Below are 15,715 nucleotides of genomic sequence, written 5' to 3'. Positions count from 1 at the left end.
ACATAAATAAATATTTTTTAAAAAAAATTTAAATAGACTCCTGGAATTCATACAGTGGGTACTCATTCGTGGCTGGTCAGTACAGTACCGTATGAGATTCTGGTGTATGGCCGGAGCCTTCTGTCTTGTGTGTTGTGGTACTTAGCTCTGTGGTAGTAGAAACTGGGCTGTTGTCATTTTTGGCTTCAGTGAATGGGGATGTCACCAACATTCCAGGAAAGAATAAAATCTATTTAAGAGATTAATGTGATTTGATGAACTAAACAGTCAACATGTTTTTAATCCGGACTGGTGATGCAGGTCTACCATGCAGAGGCTTGGGAGGAAAAAGCAGGAGGATCTCAAGGTCAAGACCTGTCTAGGTTAGAGTTCCTAGGCTAGCCTGAGCAACTTAAGAAAGATCCTGACTCAATAAAAAAAATTGAAAAAAATGAAAAGAGGACTGGGTATGGAGCTCAGTGGTAGAGCCCTTGCCTAGAATCCCCCAGTGAGGGGTGGGGTAAGACTCAGTGGTAGAGCCTCTGCCTAGAATCCCCCAGTGAGGTGCTAGGTGTGGCTCAGTGGTAGAGCCCCTGCCTAGAATCCCCCAGTGAAGGGCTGGAGGTGTGACTCAGTGGTAGAGCCCCTGCCTAGAATCCCTCAGTGAGGGGGTGGGGTGTGGCTCAGTGGTAGAGCCCCTGCCTAGAATCCCCCAGTGAGGGGGCTGGGGTGTGGCTCAGTGGTAGAGCATCTGCCTAGAATCCCCCAGTGAGGGGCTGGGGTATGGCTCAGTGGTAGAGCCCTGCCTAGAATCCCCCAGTGAGGGGCTGGGGTGTGGCTCATTTGTTGATCCCTGAGCAGCATGCACAAAGCCTTCAATTAAATCCCCCAGAACCATTTAAAAGGCAAGAGAGAGCCAGGGAGATGAGCATGGCCCACTGTTCATCACATTTGGTGACTCACCTGGGGGAGGTGAGCTTTCCATCCTCACCACTCAGGTCTCCACGGTGTGAATGACTCTGGTTTTTGTGCCAGCAGGATGCCTGGCTGTGTTCAGCTGGGCGAAGTGAGGCAACTGCTGTTCCGTGGGGTGGGAGGGCATGTGTGGGCACTCCACAGACTTCTGCTGCCCCGCGGTATGTAAAGGAAGCTAGTGGAGCACTAACCATTCACGCTTCATTTCTCTGCGCTCCTGCCTGGGCATGCGACATGGCCAGCTGGTTGAGATTCTGCCTTGACTCCCCCACCGTGATGGACCGTCGTCACCTGGAGCTGTGAGCCGAAGCAAACCCTTTCTCCCTTAAGCAGCCTTCTTCGGGCTGTCTTATCCCAGCAACAGGGATGACTAAGTCGGCAAGAGAGCCTGTCTCAGAAAGTACAATAGAGAGCAATCACAGAAGACAGCCAATGTCAAACTGCAGACCCCACAGGCCTGCTTACACACACACACACACACACACACACACACACACACACACACAGCCTATGGCAATGGTTCTCAACCTTCCTAATACTGCGACCCTTTAGTACGGCTCCTCATTTTGTGCTGACTCCCAACCTTAAAATTATTTTCATTGGTACTTCATAAATGTAATTTTGCTACTGTTATGAATCTTAATGTAAATATCTGATATGCAGGATAGCTGAAAGGCTACCCCTAAGGGGTCATGACCCACAGGTTGAGAATCACTGGCCTATGAGACTTCTAACCTCTACACATACCAGTATCCACACACACAGAGAATAAGAATAAGAGGAAGAGGAAGGAGAGAAGGAAATAAAAGGAGAGCGAGGAGACAAGAGGAAAAGGTGAGGGAAGAGGGGAGGAAGAGGACAAGAGAAGAAGGGAGGAAGGGGAGGAGGGAGGAGATGAGAATTGGGAGTGCTTCATCAGCAAAGACACAGAACAATTGTCTGCCTCGTTTGGAAGTTTTGTCCTGGTAGAGAAGGGATCGTGAAGCTTCTGTGCTTGGAAATACACGGCAGAAGGTGAAGGCCTATTTTAAAAATGGAGATTGAGTGGCAGTTCTCAGAAGGATCTGGGGCCTCCCACCTGCTCCTGCTGCTGCTCGCCCAGTCGGGGGCACTCAGAAGATTAAAGGCATGGTTTTTAGAGAAACCAGCCAAAGGAAAAAGACAGTTATGTCTCCATCCAAAGTGCCTGACCGGATCACCTGCCTGGCCCTCAAGTTAGTGACCCCGCTGAGGTACAAAAGGCTCTCTCAGGATTTTATGTATAAAAGGAGACCCAAGGCACAGCAGAGGCCTGAGCAGTCTCAGAAGGGAATGGTTAGTGAGGAGAGGAAAAGGGATTCATCTAAGATGATCACTAAGGAGCTGGAGAACTGGCTCCGTGGGTAAGGACCTGAGTTCAGATCCCCAGTGACCACAGAACAGGGGAGTAGAGCAGTATGTGCCTTTGGTCTCAGTACCCAGGAAGCAGAGGCAGGTGATCCCTGGGGGTTTCCGGTCTCAAGTTCCAGGGAGAAACATTTTCTCAAAGCACAAGGTGGAGGGACTGGAGAGATGGCTTTGCAGCAGAGAGCAATGGTTGGTCTTGAAGAAGACCCAGGTTCGGTTCCAAGCATGCACATGAGGGTTCATAGCTGCCTCTAAGTCCTGTTTTAGGGGATTTGATGCCCTCTTCTGGTCTCCAAGGACGCTGCACACACATGGTGCACATGAACACACTCAGACATGTACACATCAGAAACAAATACATAATTTTTCTAAAGGTTGAGAGAAAGATAACGATACCTCATTCATCCTGTGGCCTTGTGGAAACAGTGGTCATCACTTTATAATATGAGCACTAGGGACTCAGCAGAAGGAAAACAAAGCAGCTATTTTGACCTTGCAAAGTTGGGCATCAACCTAGAGAAAGGGCAGAAGTGGCTGACATGTTGATTTGGCATAAAAGTGGTCTTTGTATTCCAAGTCACACTTTCCGTCCTCTAAACTCGTCTGTGGCTGAGTCTTCACAGAGGACCTGTTTCCCCAACCTTTGTAGCCTAGTTCCCCTTCCCTCCTCCCCACTCTCCTGGGTCTCAAGAGTCCCTCCTTTTCTGACTGTAAACGCTCAGCAGTTACTTTGTAATGCTAAAATAAACTGAAAAGCATCCAGATAAGCAGCCCCACCCCACCCACCCCATCAGTTGGGTTTAGTGCCTTCTCTTTGCTTGTGATTCTCTGATGCTCTCTCCACACATCTCATACTGAAAATGGACATTCATCTCACAGCCTACACACACACACACACACACACATGCATACGCAACACATGCATGCACATACATACACATGCACACACGAACACATATACAGACACACACACACATCATGCACATCATGATTAAAATGGCAGTGAGTGTCTTCAGAGGCCAAGTGGCTTCCACCTAGTGGAAGTTAGGCTGCAGGGGCTTCTATAGACTTCATTTGGTGTGGACTAATTCCCCCCACTACTGGCCATTTCTCCATTGACCTCAGTCATTTAGGGTGGCGCCTATTACAACTTTTTTTGTATGTTTAAAAATGGATCAACTTTGAAACATTCAAAATTATACACACGCGATGGACATGGTAGCGTTTTAGGAACCAGACAATTCAGACTCAGTGTGAGAAAAATGACCCCATGCAGCAGTGCTGCAGGAACTCAGACACTAAAGCCATGAGACAAATGCTTCAAAAAAGTAATTGCAAAGCACGCTTCAACAAGCAGCTAGGAATACTTGTGTGTGAGTGAGCGAGCACTTATGAGCAAACACGCATGCTCGTTCGTGCACGGAAGCTAGAGGAGGCCAGCAAGCGTCTTGTTCCGTTGCTCCACGTTATTTCTCTGAGACAGGATCTCTCACTGACCTGGAGCTCAGCTGGCAGCCAGCCAGCAATGCGCAGCAAACCAGTGTCCCCTCCACCATCCCACTCCCAGCCACACCCTTCAGAGCCCCAGGGCTACAGGCGCATGCTTGGACCTACCCAGCCTTGTAAGCGTGTGTCAAACCTAGGTCCTCATGCCTGTGCAGCAAGTACCCTGACACGCCAAACCATAAAACACTTTTGAAACAGAGAAATAAAATATTTCACCTAAGAGATAGACTTGAAGGAAAAATCTAATAAGAAATAGAAGACTGAAAAAAAATATAGTATCCAAAGATGGAAGTCCACTGGAGAGCCAGTGGGATGACTCAAAGGGTAAAGATGATTGCTGCTAAGTCCGATAACCTGGGTTCGATTCCCAGGGCCCCTTGGTGGAAGGAGAGCACCGATTCCCATAAGTTGTCCTGTACCCTACACAACGCACACACCCACAGTAGCATCACACGCATACAACACTAGCAAACAAACGAGCATATACACACATGCACACGTACGCACACACTAGCATACACACACATACACATGCATGGACACACACACACACATATATGCACACGGCACACGTACACATATTAGCACACGCACGCGATATGGACAGACCGGTTTGTCATTTTCAGGAAAAGGTGAAGCAGTAAACTGAAAAGGTCATGGAAACTACACAATCCGAAAGACACAGAAAGAAGCAGACGGCACGACAACCCCATCCTGAGACCACAGCAGAGCAGTAGGGAAGGGTAGAACATATGTGTCAGGGGGGTTCCAGAAGGGGAGAAGCAAGAACGGGGGCAGTGAAGGGATGGGCAAGCTTTGTAAATTCCCATTTCCTAAACTGGATAAAAGGCTCAAGTCTACAGATTCCGGGTATGCAAACTCCAAGTTAAAACAAAAACACCCAGGCATAGTATATAATCTCCTGACACCGAAGTCGTAAATACTGAGAGACTGGAGAAAAAGTGCATGCTATTTAAGGGGAGTGCCTGTCTGAATGCTATCAGTTTTCCTCTGACCCATGGAGGCCAGCACTGCCTAAACAGACAGCAAGGACCACACCAGATTCCTCCTTTGGGAGGGAAGAGGAGTGGAAGGTCTGGTCTCCTCTTCAGAGAACCAAGAACTCATTTTTGACTCTTTAAGAGAGTTGGTCACCAGCAAATGCACCTTTAAACTGATTGCTAAAGATTCCAAACAGAAAGAAAAAAAGAAGACTGGCTACTTCAGGAAGGGCATGGCAGCAGGGTGGGGTTGGAAACAACCATAAAGGGCTACTAGCTTCCACCATGTGAGCTTTAAGAATTATGTTTGCTAAGCCGGGCGGTGGTGGCGCACGCCTTTAATCCCAGCACTCGGGAGGCAGAGGCAGGCGGATCTCTGTGAGTTCGAGGCCAGCCTGGTCTACAAGAGCTAGTTCCAGGACAGGCTCTAAAAAAAGCTGCAGAGAAACCCTGTCTCGAAAAACAAAACAAAACAAAAAAAAAGAATTATGTTTGCTGATTGAAACAAAAATGATGGACCCTCAACTTATGTGGCAGTCAATGCCTCTCCATGTTAGCTGTGACTGTTACCTTGACCTTGCCTAGAACACTTGTTCTCAACCTTCCTAATGGTGCGACCCTTTGATATAGCCCATGTTGTGGTGACTCCCAACCATAGAGCTATTTTCCTTGTGACTTCATAACTATAATTTTGCTGTTACAATTGTAAATGTGAACATTTGACATGCAGGATATCTGGCATGTCCCCCACCTCAGGGTTGAGAACTACTGGCCTACAGCCATGTGAGAAGGGTTGAGGGACTGTCTAGGTCAGACTGGCCTGTGGCACATCTGTAGGGGACTGTCTTTGTCACTAATAGTATGTGAGGACTGGGATGTGATTCTGGCAGACTGCTAACCTAGCATGAACAAAGCCCTGGGTTCCATCCCTGCCGCCACAGAAACTGTGTGGTGCCTGCCTGTAACCCCAGAACTGGAGAGGTGGAGTCAGGAGGATCAGGAGTTCAAAGCCATCCCAAGCTGCATTAATGAATTTGAGGCCAGCCTGGGCTACATGAGACCCTGTTTCAAAAACAGTTCAAGGAGAGCTGAACGTGATGCATTCCCTGCCTTGGACTTGGGATGAAACATAGGCCTGCAGTTTCTTTCATGAACATTTATTCCCAAGAAACAAACACTTGTGGTCACACAGAGCCAATGTGTGGTTTTTATTGTGACTTTATTTGTAACAGCTCAAAGTGTAAACCTCCCAAATGCTCTTACACCCTCTGCTCAATTGCTTACATGACAGAATACTACTCACCAATGGTAAGAGCAAACTACCAACAAGCAGCAACTCAGATAGCTCTCCAAAATCTCAGGACTGTGAGAATCCCAAAGGTCACATGACAAGGGATAACAGTTATGTGATATTCTGAGAAAAGAATGGGGAAGAGGTCTGTGATTGCCACCAGTAATGGGTATGATGCGGGGCGGGGGGTGATCTGTGTGAGGAAAAACCCAGCGTTCATGCTGCATCTCCATTGTGGTTGTAACTGCACATGCGCGTGTGCACACATGCACACACACACACACACACACATGCACAGAATGAGCACTGATGTGTCACAAATACGTTGCAGTAGTCTGCAAGCTGGTAATAGAGTGGGTAAGATGTCACCATGACAACAGCTTGTGATGCTATGAAACTTCACAACTTTCTGTGACTCTAGATTTCAAATCTAGACTATATGACCATCAGGCCGGGGACACAGCTCAGTGTAAGTGCTTGCCTCCTAAGTGTGAAGACCTGAGTTTGGGTCCCCAGAATCCCATAGAAACTGGGCATGATGGAGCACACTGATAGTCCTACTGCTGCTGGGCAGGTGGAGACAGGAGGATCTCTGAGGCTCCCTGGTCAGTCAGTCTAATCAAATGCATGAGTTCCAGGTTCAGTGAGAGACCCTGTCTCAAGAATTACAGCGGGGAGTGATTGAGGATGACATTCGATGTTGACCTCTGGGCTGTAACCTCGCACATGCACACACATTCACACACCCGTGCACACACGCACATGCGCGCACACACACACACACACAGGCACGAGCACATAGACACACTCACACACACATTTTTTAATTAAAAATTTAAAAGTATCTGAGGAAGTAAAGCAAAAAGGTAGAGAAAGTAGTGGTGAAGCCAGCCCTCGCTAGGGCATGTGTGGCCAGGAGCTGTCCGTGGTGCTGAAGAGGATCCGCCTGTCCAGGAGACCCCATCCTTAACTCTCTGTGACACTAACCTTCCGCCCTCCTGTACACGTTGCTCATTCCTACTTCCTTTCCATCCCCTCACCTTTGTGAAGGGCACCTCACTCCTTGTCAGGGGAGGGAGAGGACCCCTAAGAAGGGAGGCAGTTGGAGGATCCCAGTGGTTGTGGGCAGATCTCAAATTACCATGGTTATCGCTGGGCGGAGCAACGCTGTGAGTTCTCTTTTCTTTCTTTTCAGCTGTGTTCTCAAGCTTATGTAATAAAAGGATTACTTCTGAGATAAGAAGAATCAATAAAACTTATTATGCTTTAAAATACCATCGCAGGCTCCCTGGGGTTCTCAGCTCCCTCGGATTTCTTCACACTTGCAAAGAAGGCTGCCCAGCCCAGCTGACGCCCTGCCCCAGTTTCTAAAGGCAGTGACTCTGCCTCCCTGCTGGGTGTGCCCTGGGGGGTCCATCCCCCTTCCCTGTTCCCACCTCAACACAGCCAGCTCCTGTCTGTCCTTCAAGGCCTCACATGAGCATCTCCCTTGAAGAGTGTCCCTGTCCAGAGGAGATGGTAGCTTTCTCTGTCACCATCCTGGCCAGCATGTTGGCATCACAGGCTGGACTGTTCTCTATAGGCTCTGCCTCTCTGACATTGGATGTTGGCACCAATGGCTCTTGATCCCTACTGCCATGCCATACAGCCACTGGGGAGCTCAGAGTGTGATGGAACAAATGGTAAGAGAACAAGGACACAAGGAATTTTTTCACCTTGGCCAGCTGTGATCCACTCCCATGGTCCCTCTCCAGGGTCCAGTGGGCCTGTCTCTTTCCGGCTTCAAGGAAGTTCAGCTTCCCTGTGGTCCCCTACACTCTTTTCATACAGTTAAGGTTGCTGAGCCCTCAGGAATGGGAGTAGTGTTTGTTGGTATTTCCCAGAGTGTGGCACAAGATAGGTAGATGTCCCATAGTTGCATGTTGAATAAGTGAATGAGTGAACCAATGGATGCTTCCTGCTTTTGCTCTCTTCCCTTGGGGGAGGGGATCTCTATCTGATGACCAGTTCTCCTCCACAGGGAAGTGCCCTGTCCCTCCCCATGGCATTGGCCTGCTCAGGTCGACAGGGCACTGCAATGAACACTATATTGATCAACTGTCACCCGCTGTTTGAGCTCACTGAGAAGCTGGCTCAGAAGTGAGCCGTGACACACCCTTCAGACACAAGCACATCTGTCTCCATGTGTCCTCCAAGACCGCGTGTCTGGGATGGGCTGGTCCCCCAACTCCATGTCAAGGAGGAGAGGACAGCAAAACAGCCCAGGAGGGAAAATGTCGCACCTTGAAAACAGCTAGATCCGTCTCAATAGTGTTCTTCCTGCGGTGTTAAAAGTGCTGGCAACAGGAAAGAAGCCGGAAGCTCAGCCCAGACTCCAGCCAACTGCCTCAACTTCCCCAGTCAGTTTCTGCTGGATGTTGTGAGGCCCCGTCTGGACGATGTGATCTTTATCTGTTGCTGTTTGTTCTGTGGAAACCTCTGGTCCATGTCAGTCTGAGAGTATGCTCTTCTCTCTGTGGGAAGCCCAGCTGTCTGCCTCAATGGGACTTCCCTGATTGGTTTCTGCTGAACATTTTATATTTTAAGTCCCTGATTTAATGCATTCTCTCCCTCCCTCCCTCCCTCCCTCCCTCCCTCTCTCCCTCCCTTCCTCCCTCCCTCCCTCCCTTCCTCTCTCTCTCTCTCTCTCTCTCTCTCTCTCTCTCTCTCTCTCACACACACACACACACACACACACACTTTGGATTGCTATATATTTGATAAATACCCTCATTCAAACAAAAGAATGGCTCCCAGATCATTCTCCGCACCATACAGAACAGACACCTATGCCTGATCTTCCTCTGGGTCACTCCCATATGGCTGGGCTGTGGAAGCTAAGAGGCATGTGGAGTGGGCTTCATCCTCCAGGGTCCTCTCATCCATACCAGCTACCTGTGGCTGCCCTGTGTGCTGCTTTTGTGACAGAGACTAATAGACAGAGTCCTTTATGAGACTGTCCTGGTAACCAGAAGAGGGGGTAGGGTGCCTTCCCCACACTGGATGGAGGAGATAGCTGGGACTCAGGGTACAGGAACTGTCACAAGGCCCCTGATTCAAGCTCCCAGACCCTCTATTTTCCCCATGGGAAACCACAAAGCAGGGATCATGGGAAGAGTTCCCACATCCCCACTCCAAACCCAGTTCAGACCCCACTCTCCTGGGGTCCTTTTCTTTCCCCTTCTTCAAGCCAAGTCCCAGCACTTTCAGGAGCCCCCAACCCACCACCCCTGGCTTTCTCCCTTCATTGCCTGGCATCCACTGCGCACCTCTGAGCTGACCACTTTCCTTCATGGCACATGGCTGCCAGCCTGCAAGTTCCCAAGTTCAGCTGTGCAGAGTTTTGCACACAGTGGGCACTTGATAAATGTGGGTCAGGGCTGGAGAGATGGCTCAGCAATTAAGAACACTGGCTGCTCTTCCAGGTTTGATTCCCAGCGCCCCACAGTGGCTCATAACCATCCATAACTCCAGTCCCAAGGAATCTGACACCCTCTTCTGGCCTCCACAGGTACCAGGCATGCACATGGTACACATACAAATATGTAGGCAAAACATTTATACACATTAAATAAATATAAACACATTTTAATGGGCAGGTCTTCTCCTGGCACCTCAGCGACCAGACTCTTAAACTCTTTCTAGTGAGGATGTGGCGGCATGTGAGTATCTGTCACCAGCTCACACTCAGCACAGAGTTGACTCCGCTGGCCTTAGGAGACCTTGGAAGACTAGGCATCGCTGCCTGGGCTCCGGCAGCTGGGCATCCTGCATGCATCTCCTGCCTCTTGTCTCTCTGCCCTTATCCCTCTCCAGACCCGCGATTCTTCCATTAGACCCCATCTTGGTGCCAGCTCTCCCCATCCTGTCCCTTCACACATGCGCACTCTCTTGTCAGCTGCCTGACTTTCGAGGCTGACACCTTTGTTCTGTCTATCATGGTCCCCTATAAAGAGCTATTTTGTCTCCTTGGGGACACGGAATGTGTTGAGCAGGACTGATCACCTCCCTCTGTCCCGTAACCAATCATTGAGTGGCTATGTATCCATGGGAGGAAAAGGCTCTTCTCTGGGCCTCTACCACCAGCTCTGGATTCTACATTCCCCTCTGGATGTGATCTCTGTCTCTGGACCACTGGTGGATCCTCCTTCAATGATCAGAAAGATACAGAGCTGGGATGGGGCTGAGCTGGTTGGTGCCTGTTAGGTTGGACAAGAAATGACAGGATATGTAATCCTTGAGGGGGATCCATTTAGAGGGTTTACTGGCAGGGTGCCCATCAAATGCACTCTGGTTAGGAATCTAGCATGGGCTCTGTGTGTAGCTCTGTGTTTCCCTCCGGGGACCCAGGAGGAGCCTGAACTGGACCCTGGGACTGTGTGGTTCTAAGAAAAGCACCTCAAGTTAGAGGAAAGAGATGAGCCTGTGTCCCTGGGAGGATGCAAGCAGAGGCCACCTGCCCCTGGCCCCCAGCCTCCCCCACCCTCTCTGCCCTCCTCTCCAGCTAGGCAGGAACCCAGGCCTATTCCCCACAGCTCATCGGATGCCAAAGCCTGCTTCTTTCCATAACTGTGGCTCTATATTCAAGTCCCCCAGCACCTTGAGTCCAGGATGTTGGTATCTTATTGGGTCTTTGTCAATAGTCCATATTAGGAGTTGTTTTCCCTGGGTGGAGGCCCTCGGTGACGAGGACCTTTAGGGGCATGAAGGGAAGGTCCTCAAAACGGTTTTGGAATATTGATTAGGAGACACACTTCCTGGCTGTCCAGGTAAGTGAATGGCCTCAGGGTTCCATGGGTACAAAGGGACAGGGTGTCCCTTCCCTACACAACACTGAACCTCTCTGGAAGAGAACAGCATTGGGTTGGGGTGGTCACGGGGCCGCTGGAGCTATTGGCATTGGGCTGGAGGATGGCAGATGGATGGCTCTTGACGAGGGGTGACTATGGTTTCAATAACAGGAAGTTCAGAGCCTAGCCTTGGACTGGGACTTCCTTCTACCAGCTCCAGAACCTGAAGAAGCTAGAAAGATCCACGGCTCATCCCCAGAGGATGGGCCCACCCAGAGAAGGTCACCTAAGACAGAGAGTGGGCAAGAGACGAAGGAGGGTTGGCAGGGCAGGGCCGGCTGTGGGAAGATGAAGGCCGGCTTCATGTTGCAGGGTAAAGACGGGTCTCTCTCCATGTGGGTGGGGCTCTGGGTATGGAAGGACCCCTCCACAGACACACCCTCTGACCATCTCGCCCTCACACCAACCCACCGTCCCCACCAGCTCAAAGGAGTCACTGTTTGTTCCAAGATGTCTCTACCCCTCATCCACTAGGTCTCCACATGGGGCCCGGCTGTAGCCACAACCCTACTCGGCCTCCTTCTGCCTCTATTCCCAACCCATCCACACTGGTTCCCACCCTCACCAAGACTGGACTCTTCCCTGCCCAGTGTGAGCCACTAATTTACCCCCGGGGCTCAGTGAGCCACTAATTTACCCCCCGGGGCTCCCAGTGAGCCCATCAAAGTCACTACCCACGATCCCATGGGACCCTGAACCCCCATCCCCAGTAAAAACCCACAGAACACATGTATTTGAATTTTTTCCTTTGCAGATTTTTTTAGTAGACATAGTCTTTTTTTTCTCTCTCATTTTACAGCAAACTTTGCAAATATAGATTCTTTTTCTGTACAATAGAACAGCTACAGTGTACAATGAAGATGGGGCCAGGGTTGAGGGGGGGACACCTGCTTCACAATGCTTCCCATCCTGCACCCCTCTTGCCACCCCATCCTGTCCCTAGGCACAGTCTCCATCCCCTCCCTAGAGTCCCACAGTCTCAGGATGCTGCCAAAGTCAGGCGGACCATCTGCCTCAGCTCCACCCCCTGCACTCCACAGACTGGGAGGTCATATTTAGGGGGTGCTATGAAGCTGGCCACACTTGGTCACCCCCCACGATAGGTGATTTAGGTTTTTTTTAAGAATTTCACTTTTATATATATATTTTTTTAAAAAGGAAGGAAAGAAAAAGGAAAGAGAAGAAAGAGAGAAAAGGAAGAGAAGAATCAGAACAGGAAAAAGATGGAAAAAATTCCCCTCCCCCACCCCCACCCATAAGACACAGTTTTCCGAAGTCCCGTGTGTGTGCGTGTGTATGCATGTGCATGTGTGTGAGTGTGTGCATGCGCGTGTGTGTGTATATATGTGTATTTGTGCGTGTTTGCATGCGTGTGGTGTGTGTGTGTGCGTGCGTGTGTGTGTGTGTGTGTGTGTGGCTTGCTTGCTTGCACCAGGCAGCAGGCACAGTACAGTTTACATGAAAGTTAGTTAATCTACTGTTGTGGCCACCTGTGGCCTCCTCAAGCTGTCCCTTCAGGCCAGGCGCTGAGCCCAGCAGCCCCTTGTTGTGCACTTATGTTGGGCTTATTGTTGAGTCTCAGTCAGGGATAGCTGCTGTGGATGGTCTATCCTTTTTGGTCCACTGAGCATCACGAGTTTCGGAGAGGACAGGGTCGGGTTGCCTTGGGCCCTGGTGAGGGATGGAGGGAGATTCAGGACTTGTGCTGGGCGGACACGCCTTTCCAGTAGTCTAGGATGTCATGCAGGTCCTCATCTTTGGCAAACTGGACCTTCTTGCGCAGGGCGTGGCCAGCCGCCATGAATTCCGAATCATCCTTGTGCCTCCTACGGCTCAGTCTGAGGCGCTCCCAGATGCTTGGGGACGCCCTGCAGGTATACTCGGGGCTGGATGAATAGCTCAGGTTGTGGTACTGTGGGGACAGCTGCGAGTAGACGAGGTCTCGGGGTCGTGGCCGTGTCAGAGGCTCCAGGATGGATGCCTTGCGGCCTCCGAGCCCTTCATGAGTGGGCGGGGGTGGCGGTGGAGCAGGTGGCTCAGCAGGGTGGGAGCCAGGGTACGAGTGCCGATGCTCGCCATACTGGCGACTCTTGTCGGCCTCGGCCCGCAGCACAGTGGCCGCGGGTGTCACAGTGAGGATGGTCTCGGGCACAGGTGAGCTTTTTTCAATGTACTTGGTCTCAGTGGCTGGGGCCTTATGTGTGCCGGTGGCCTCAGCCCGGAAGGTGCGAGGGCTACGTGCAGAACCGCTGGATGAACTGCTGGCCCTGGGGGGCCCGGGTGCAGCCTCCACGCTGTGGTGCCGCTGCAGGCCACCATGGCCAAAGGCATCTTTGTAGACAGGGGACAGGAAGCTGTGCTTGCTAGCCAGAGGCTCGGACAGCAGTACCAGTGGTGGCTCAGCCACGGACACGGCCCCCGATTTGGCGCCCTGGAAGGACGTGGACTCAGACTTGAGTGCGTCGATGCAGTTGTTAATGATCTGGTTGACCCTGTCCACCTCCTTGGCTATGGTGGAGATTTCCGCCACTGAGCTCTGGTTTTCTGTGCCAGGCCGGCTCAGCTCACAGCTTCTGCGTTCTGGCGGCTCCCCTGTGCGTACTTCAATGTAGTTCCCCTTGGTGGCTTTGGGGGTCTCACTACTCTCCACTAGCTTGTACTGCTCCACGTCACTGGTGGTGGCTGGCAGGTAGGGTATTCGAGACACAGCCTCAGAGCCAAGCATCGGGCCCTGGGTCAATGGGGCTAGACCAGGTGCCTCAATCTCAGGCCCGTACTTCAGCTCAATGATGGTCTTTTTCAGGCTGCCAGCTGCCGCCGCCACCGCCTTCTTGTGTTTCTCCTCCTGTCGCCTCCGCTTGCGCAGGCAGTAGTAAACAGCGCCCAGAACGAGCACCATGCCGAAGAGGCAGCCGAGGATGGTCATGATGTAGTGAGTGGCTGTGGAGGGGCTGGGCACAGGGCCAGGGGGGCTTGGCGGCTTGGGCAGGCAGATGGTAAGGCAGGTGTGGTTGTGATGAGTGCCAGAGGTGGTGGAGACCACGCAGTATGTGTAGTTGGTGAGGGTGTAGAGATTGGTCAGGCGAATCTCCTCCTGAGGCTGGGTCAGCTTGGACACCGTGAACGATTTGCTGTTGTTGTACTGCTCCAGCGTGTACATGCGGTTGAACGGGCTCGGCAGCTGCACCATGATGGTGGCCGAGTTTTGGGTCAGCTGCTTAACCTTCATGGAGGGACGAGCCTCCATCTGAGTGGCCAGAGTCGTCAGGACCACCAGTGGCGTGGTGCCGTCACCAGAGAAGCACTCGTCATCGGGACAGGGCACATCGCTGGGCTCCGGTGGAGGTGGCGGTGGCGAATGTCCCGGCTGTGATCGGCCTGGCACTGGGCGAGGTGGGCCGAGCACCTCAGCTGTGTAGGAGTCCTCAGTGCATACAGACTGCAGTTTGCTGAGGATGCTACGCTGGTGGCCATGGCGGCCCTGGCCCAGCAGGAAGTAGCCCGCGTAGACAGGAGGCGACTCACATTGTACCCGGTCGTGGGTCTGTGTGGCATTGGTGAAGGCGGCCAGCCAACGCAGGAAGCCCAACAGCTCACAAGAGCAGTAGAAAGGGTTACTGTAAATTTCACACACCGAGAGCTTGGCCAGGCCCGCGAAGGTGCCGCTGCCCAGCTGCTGGATGCGGTTCATGGAGAGGTCTATGTTCATGATGTTGGGACACTCCCAGAAGGCGCTAGCCATCACCACCTCGATGAGGTTGGCCTGCAGGTACAGGTACTCGAGCTTGCTCAGGCCCCGCAGCATGCCCTCCGTAAGGTTGCGCAGCCGGTTGTACCCGAGCTGCAGCACCTGGAGGTTGAACTGGCCGGAGAAGGCCCCGTCCTCGATGTAGCCGATCTCATTCTTGGTGAGGTTGAGGTATGTGAGGTTCCCAAAGCGGCTCAGGGAGGCATAGTGCACGCTGCGGATACGGTTCTCATTGAGCCGCAGGTCCACGATGGTGTTGTTGATCTGTTGGGGGATGGCCTCATAGGGCGGTTGGTTCTGGCTGCAGATGGCCAGCCACACAAAGCCCTTGTCACCCTCGATCAGCCAGCAGTCGCCTTGGGCCAGCCCGCCTGCGTGCAGTAACGTGGCAGCCGCCACAAGCACCCAGGGTGCGCCCCACCCGTGTCCAGCCATCTCGGGACACTCTGCCTGTAAGGACAGGGTGGAGGGCTGGGCAGTGCCCCGCCCCCCTCGGAGGACTTAGGGGTGGGATGGGTCACTGCCTGCACTGTCAGAGATGTCCTGTCCCAAGTTGCATGGTGCAAGTCCTGGGAGGGAGGATGGCTCCCTCACTGCCCACTGCCTCGCGTCGACCTCCCCGATCCTGAGGTGACCACGGCCTGCTTTCCCATGGGCCTGTGTGTCCTGGTGGCTTCTCCCGGCTTCTGTGCCTGAAGTACTCTCTGCTGCAAGACAAGAGAAAAAAGTAAGTCACACACACACAAAAAAACTCATGTCCAAGGTCACTGGGTGACTGAAGAATTCAGCCAAGCCATCCACCCACGTCTTCTGTAAAATAGAAACCCGGATAGTTGTCCTAGGTCATGGGACTGGGTGCGAGAGTCTGGAGTCACCAAGGCAAACATGTGCAAGGTGGACATGATGTCCCCAGGGTGACCAGCTCAGAGGTATCTTGAGG

The 15,715-nt window shown here is 51.9% G+C and overlaps 1 protein-coding gene across 1 annotated transcript; it reads right to left on the bottom strand.

The window, feature by feature from the left end:
- Positions 1–12,720: 12,720 nt before the first annotated feature.
- Elfn1 (extracellular leucine rich repeat and fibronectin type III domain containing 1) lies at positions 12,721–15,210 on the bottom strand. The gene has a single exon (XM_038344320.1). The coding sequence runs from the start codon at positions 15,208–15,210 to the stop codon at positions 12,721–12,723; it is 2,490 nt and encodes an 829-aa protein (XP_038200248.1).
- Positions 15,211–15,715: the final 505 nt, after the last annotated feature.

This window comes from Arvicola amphibius, chromosome 10, assembly GCF_903992535.2.
Source record: "Arvicola amphibius chromosome 10, mArvAmp1.2, whole genome shotgun sequence".
In the NCBI taxonomy this organism is placed as follows: domain Eukaryota; kingdom Metazoa; phylum Chordata; class Mammalia; order Rodentia; family Cricetidae; genus Arvicola; species Arvicola amphibius.
Note: the sequence above shows the minus strand (reverse complement) of the source record. Positions and strands in the feature narration are given on the sequence as shown.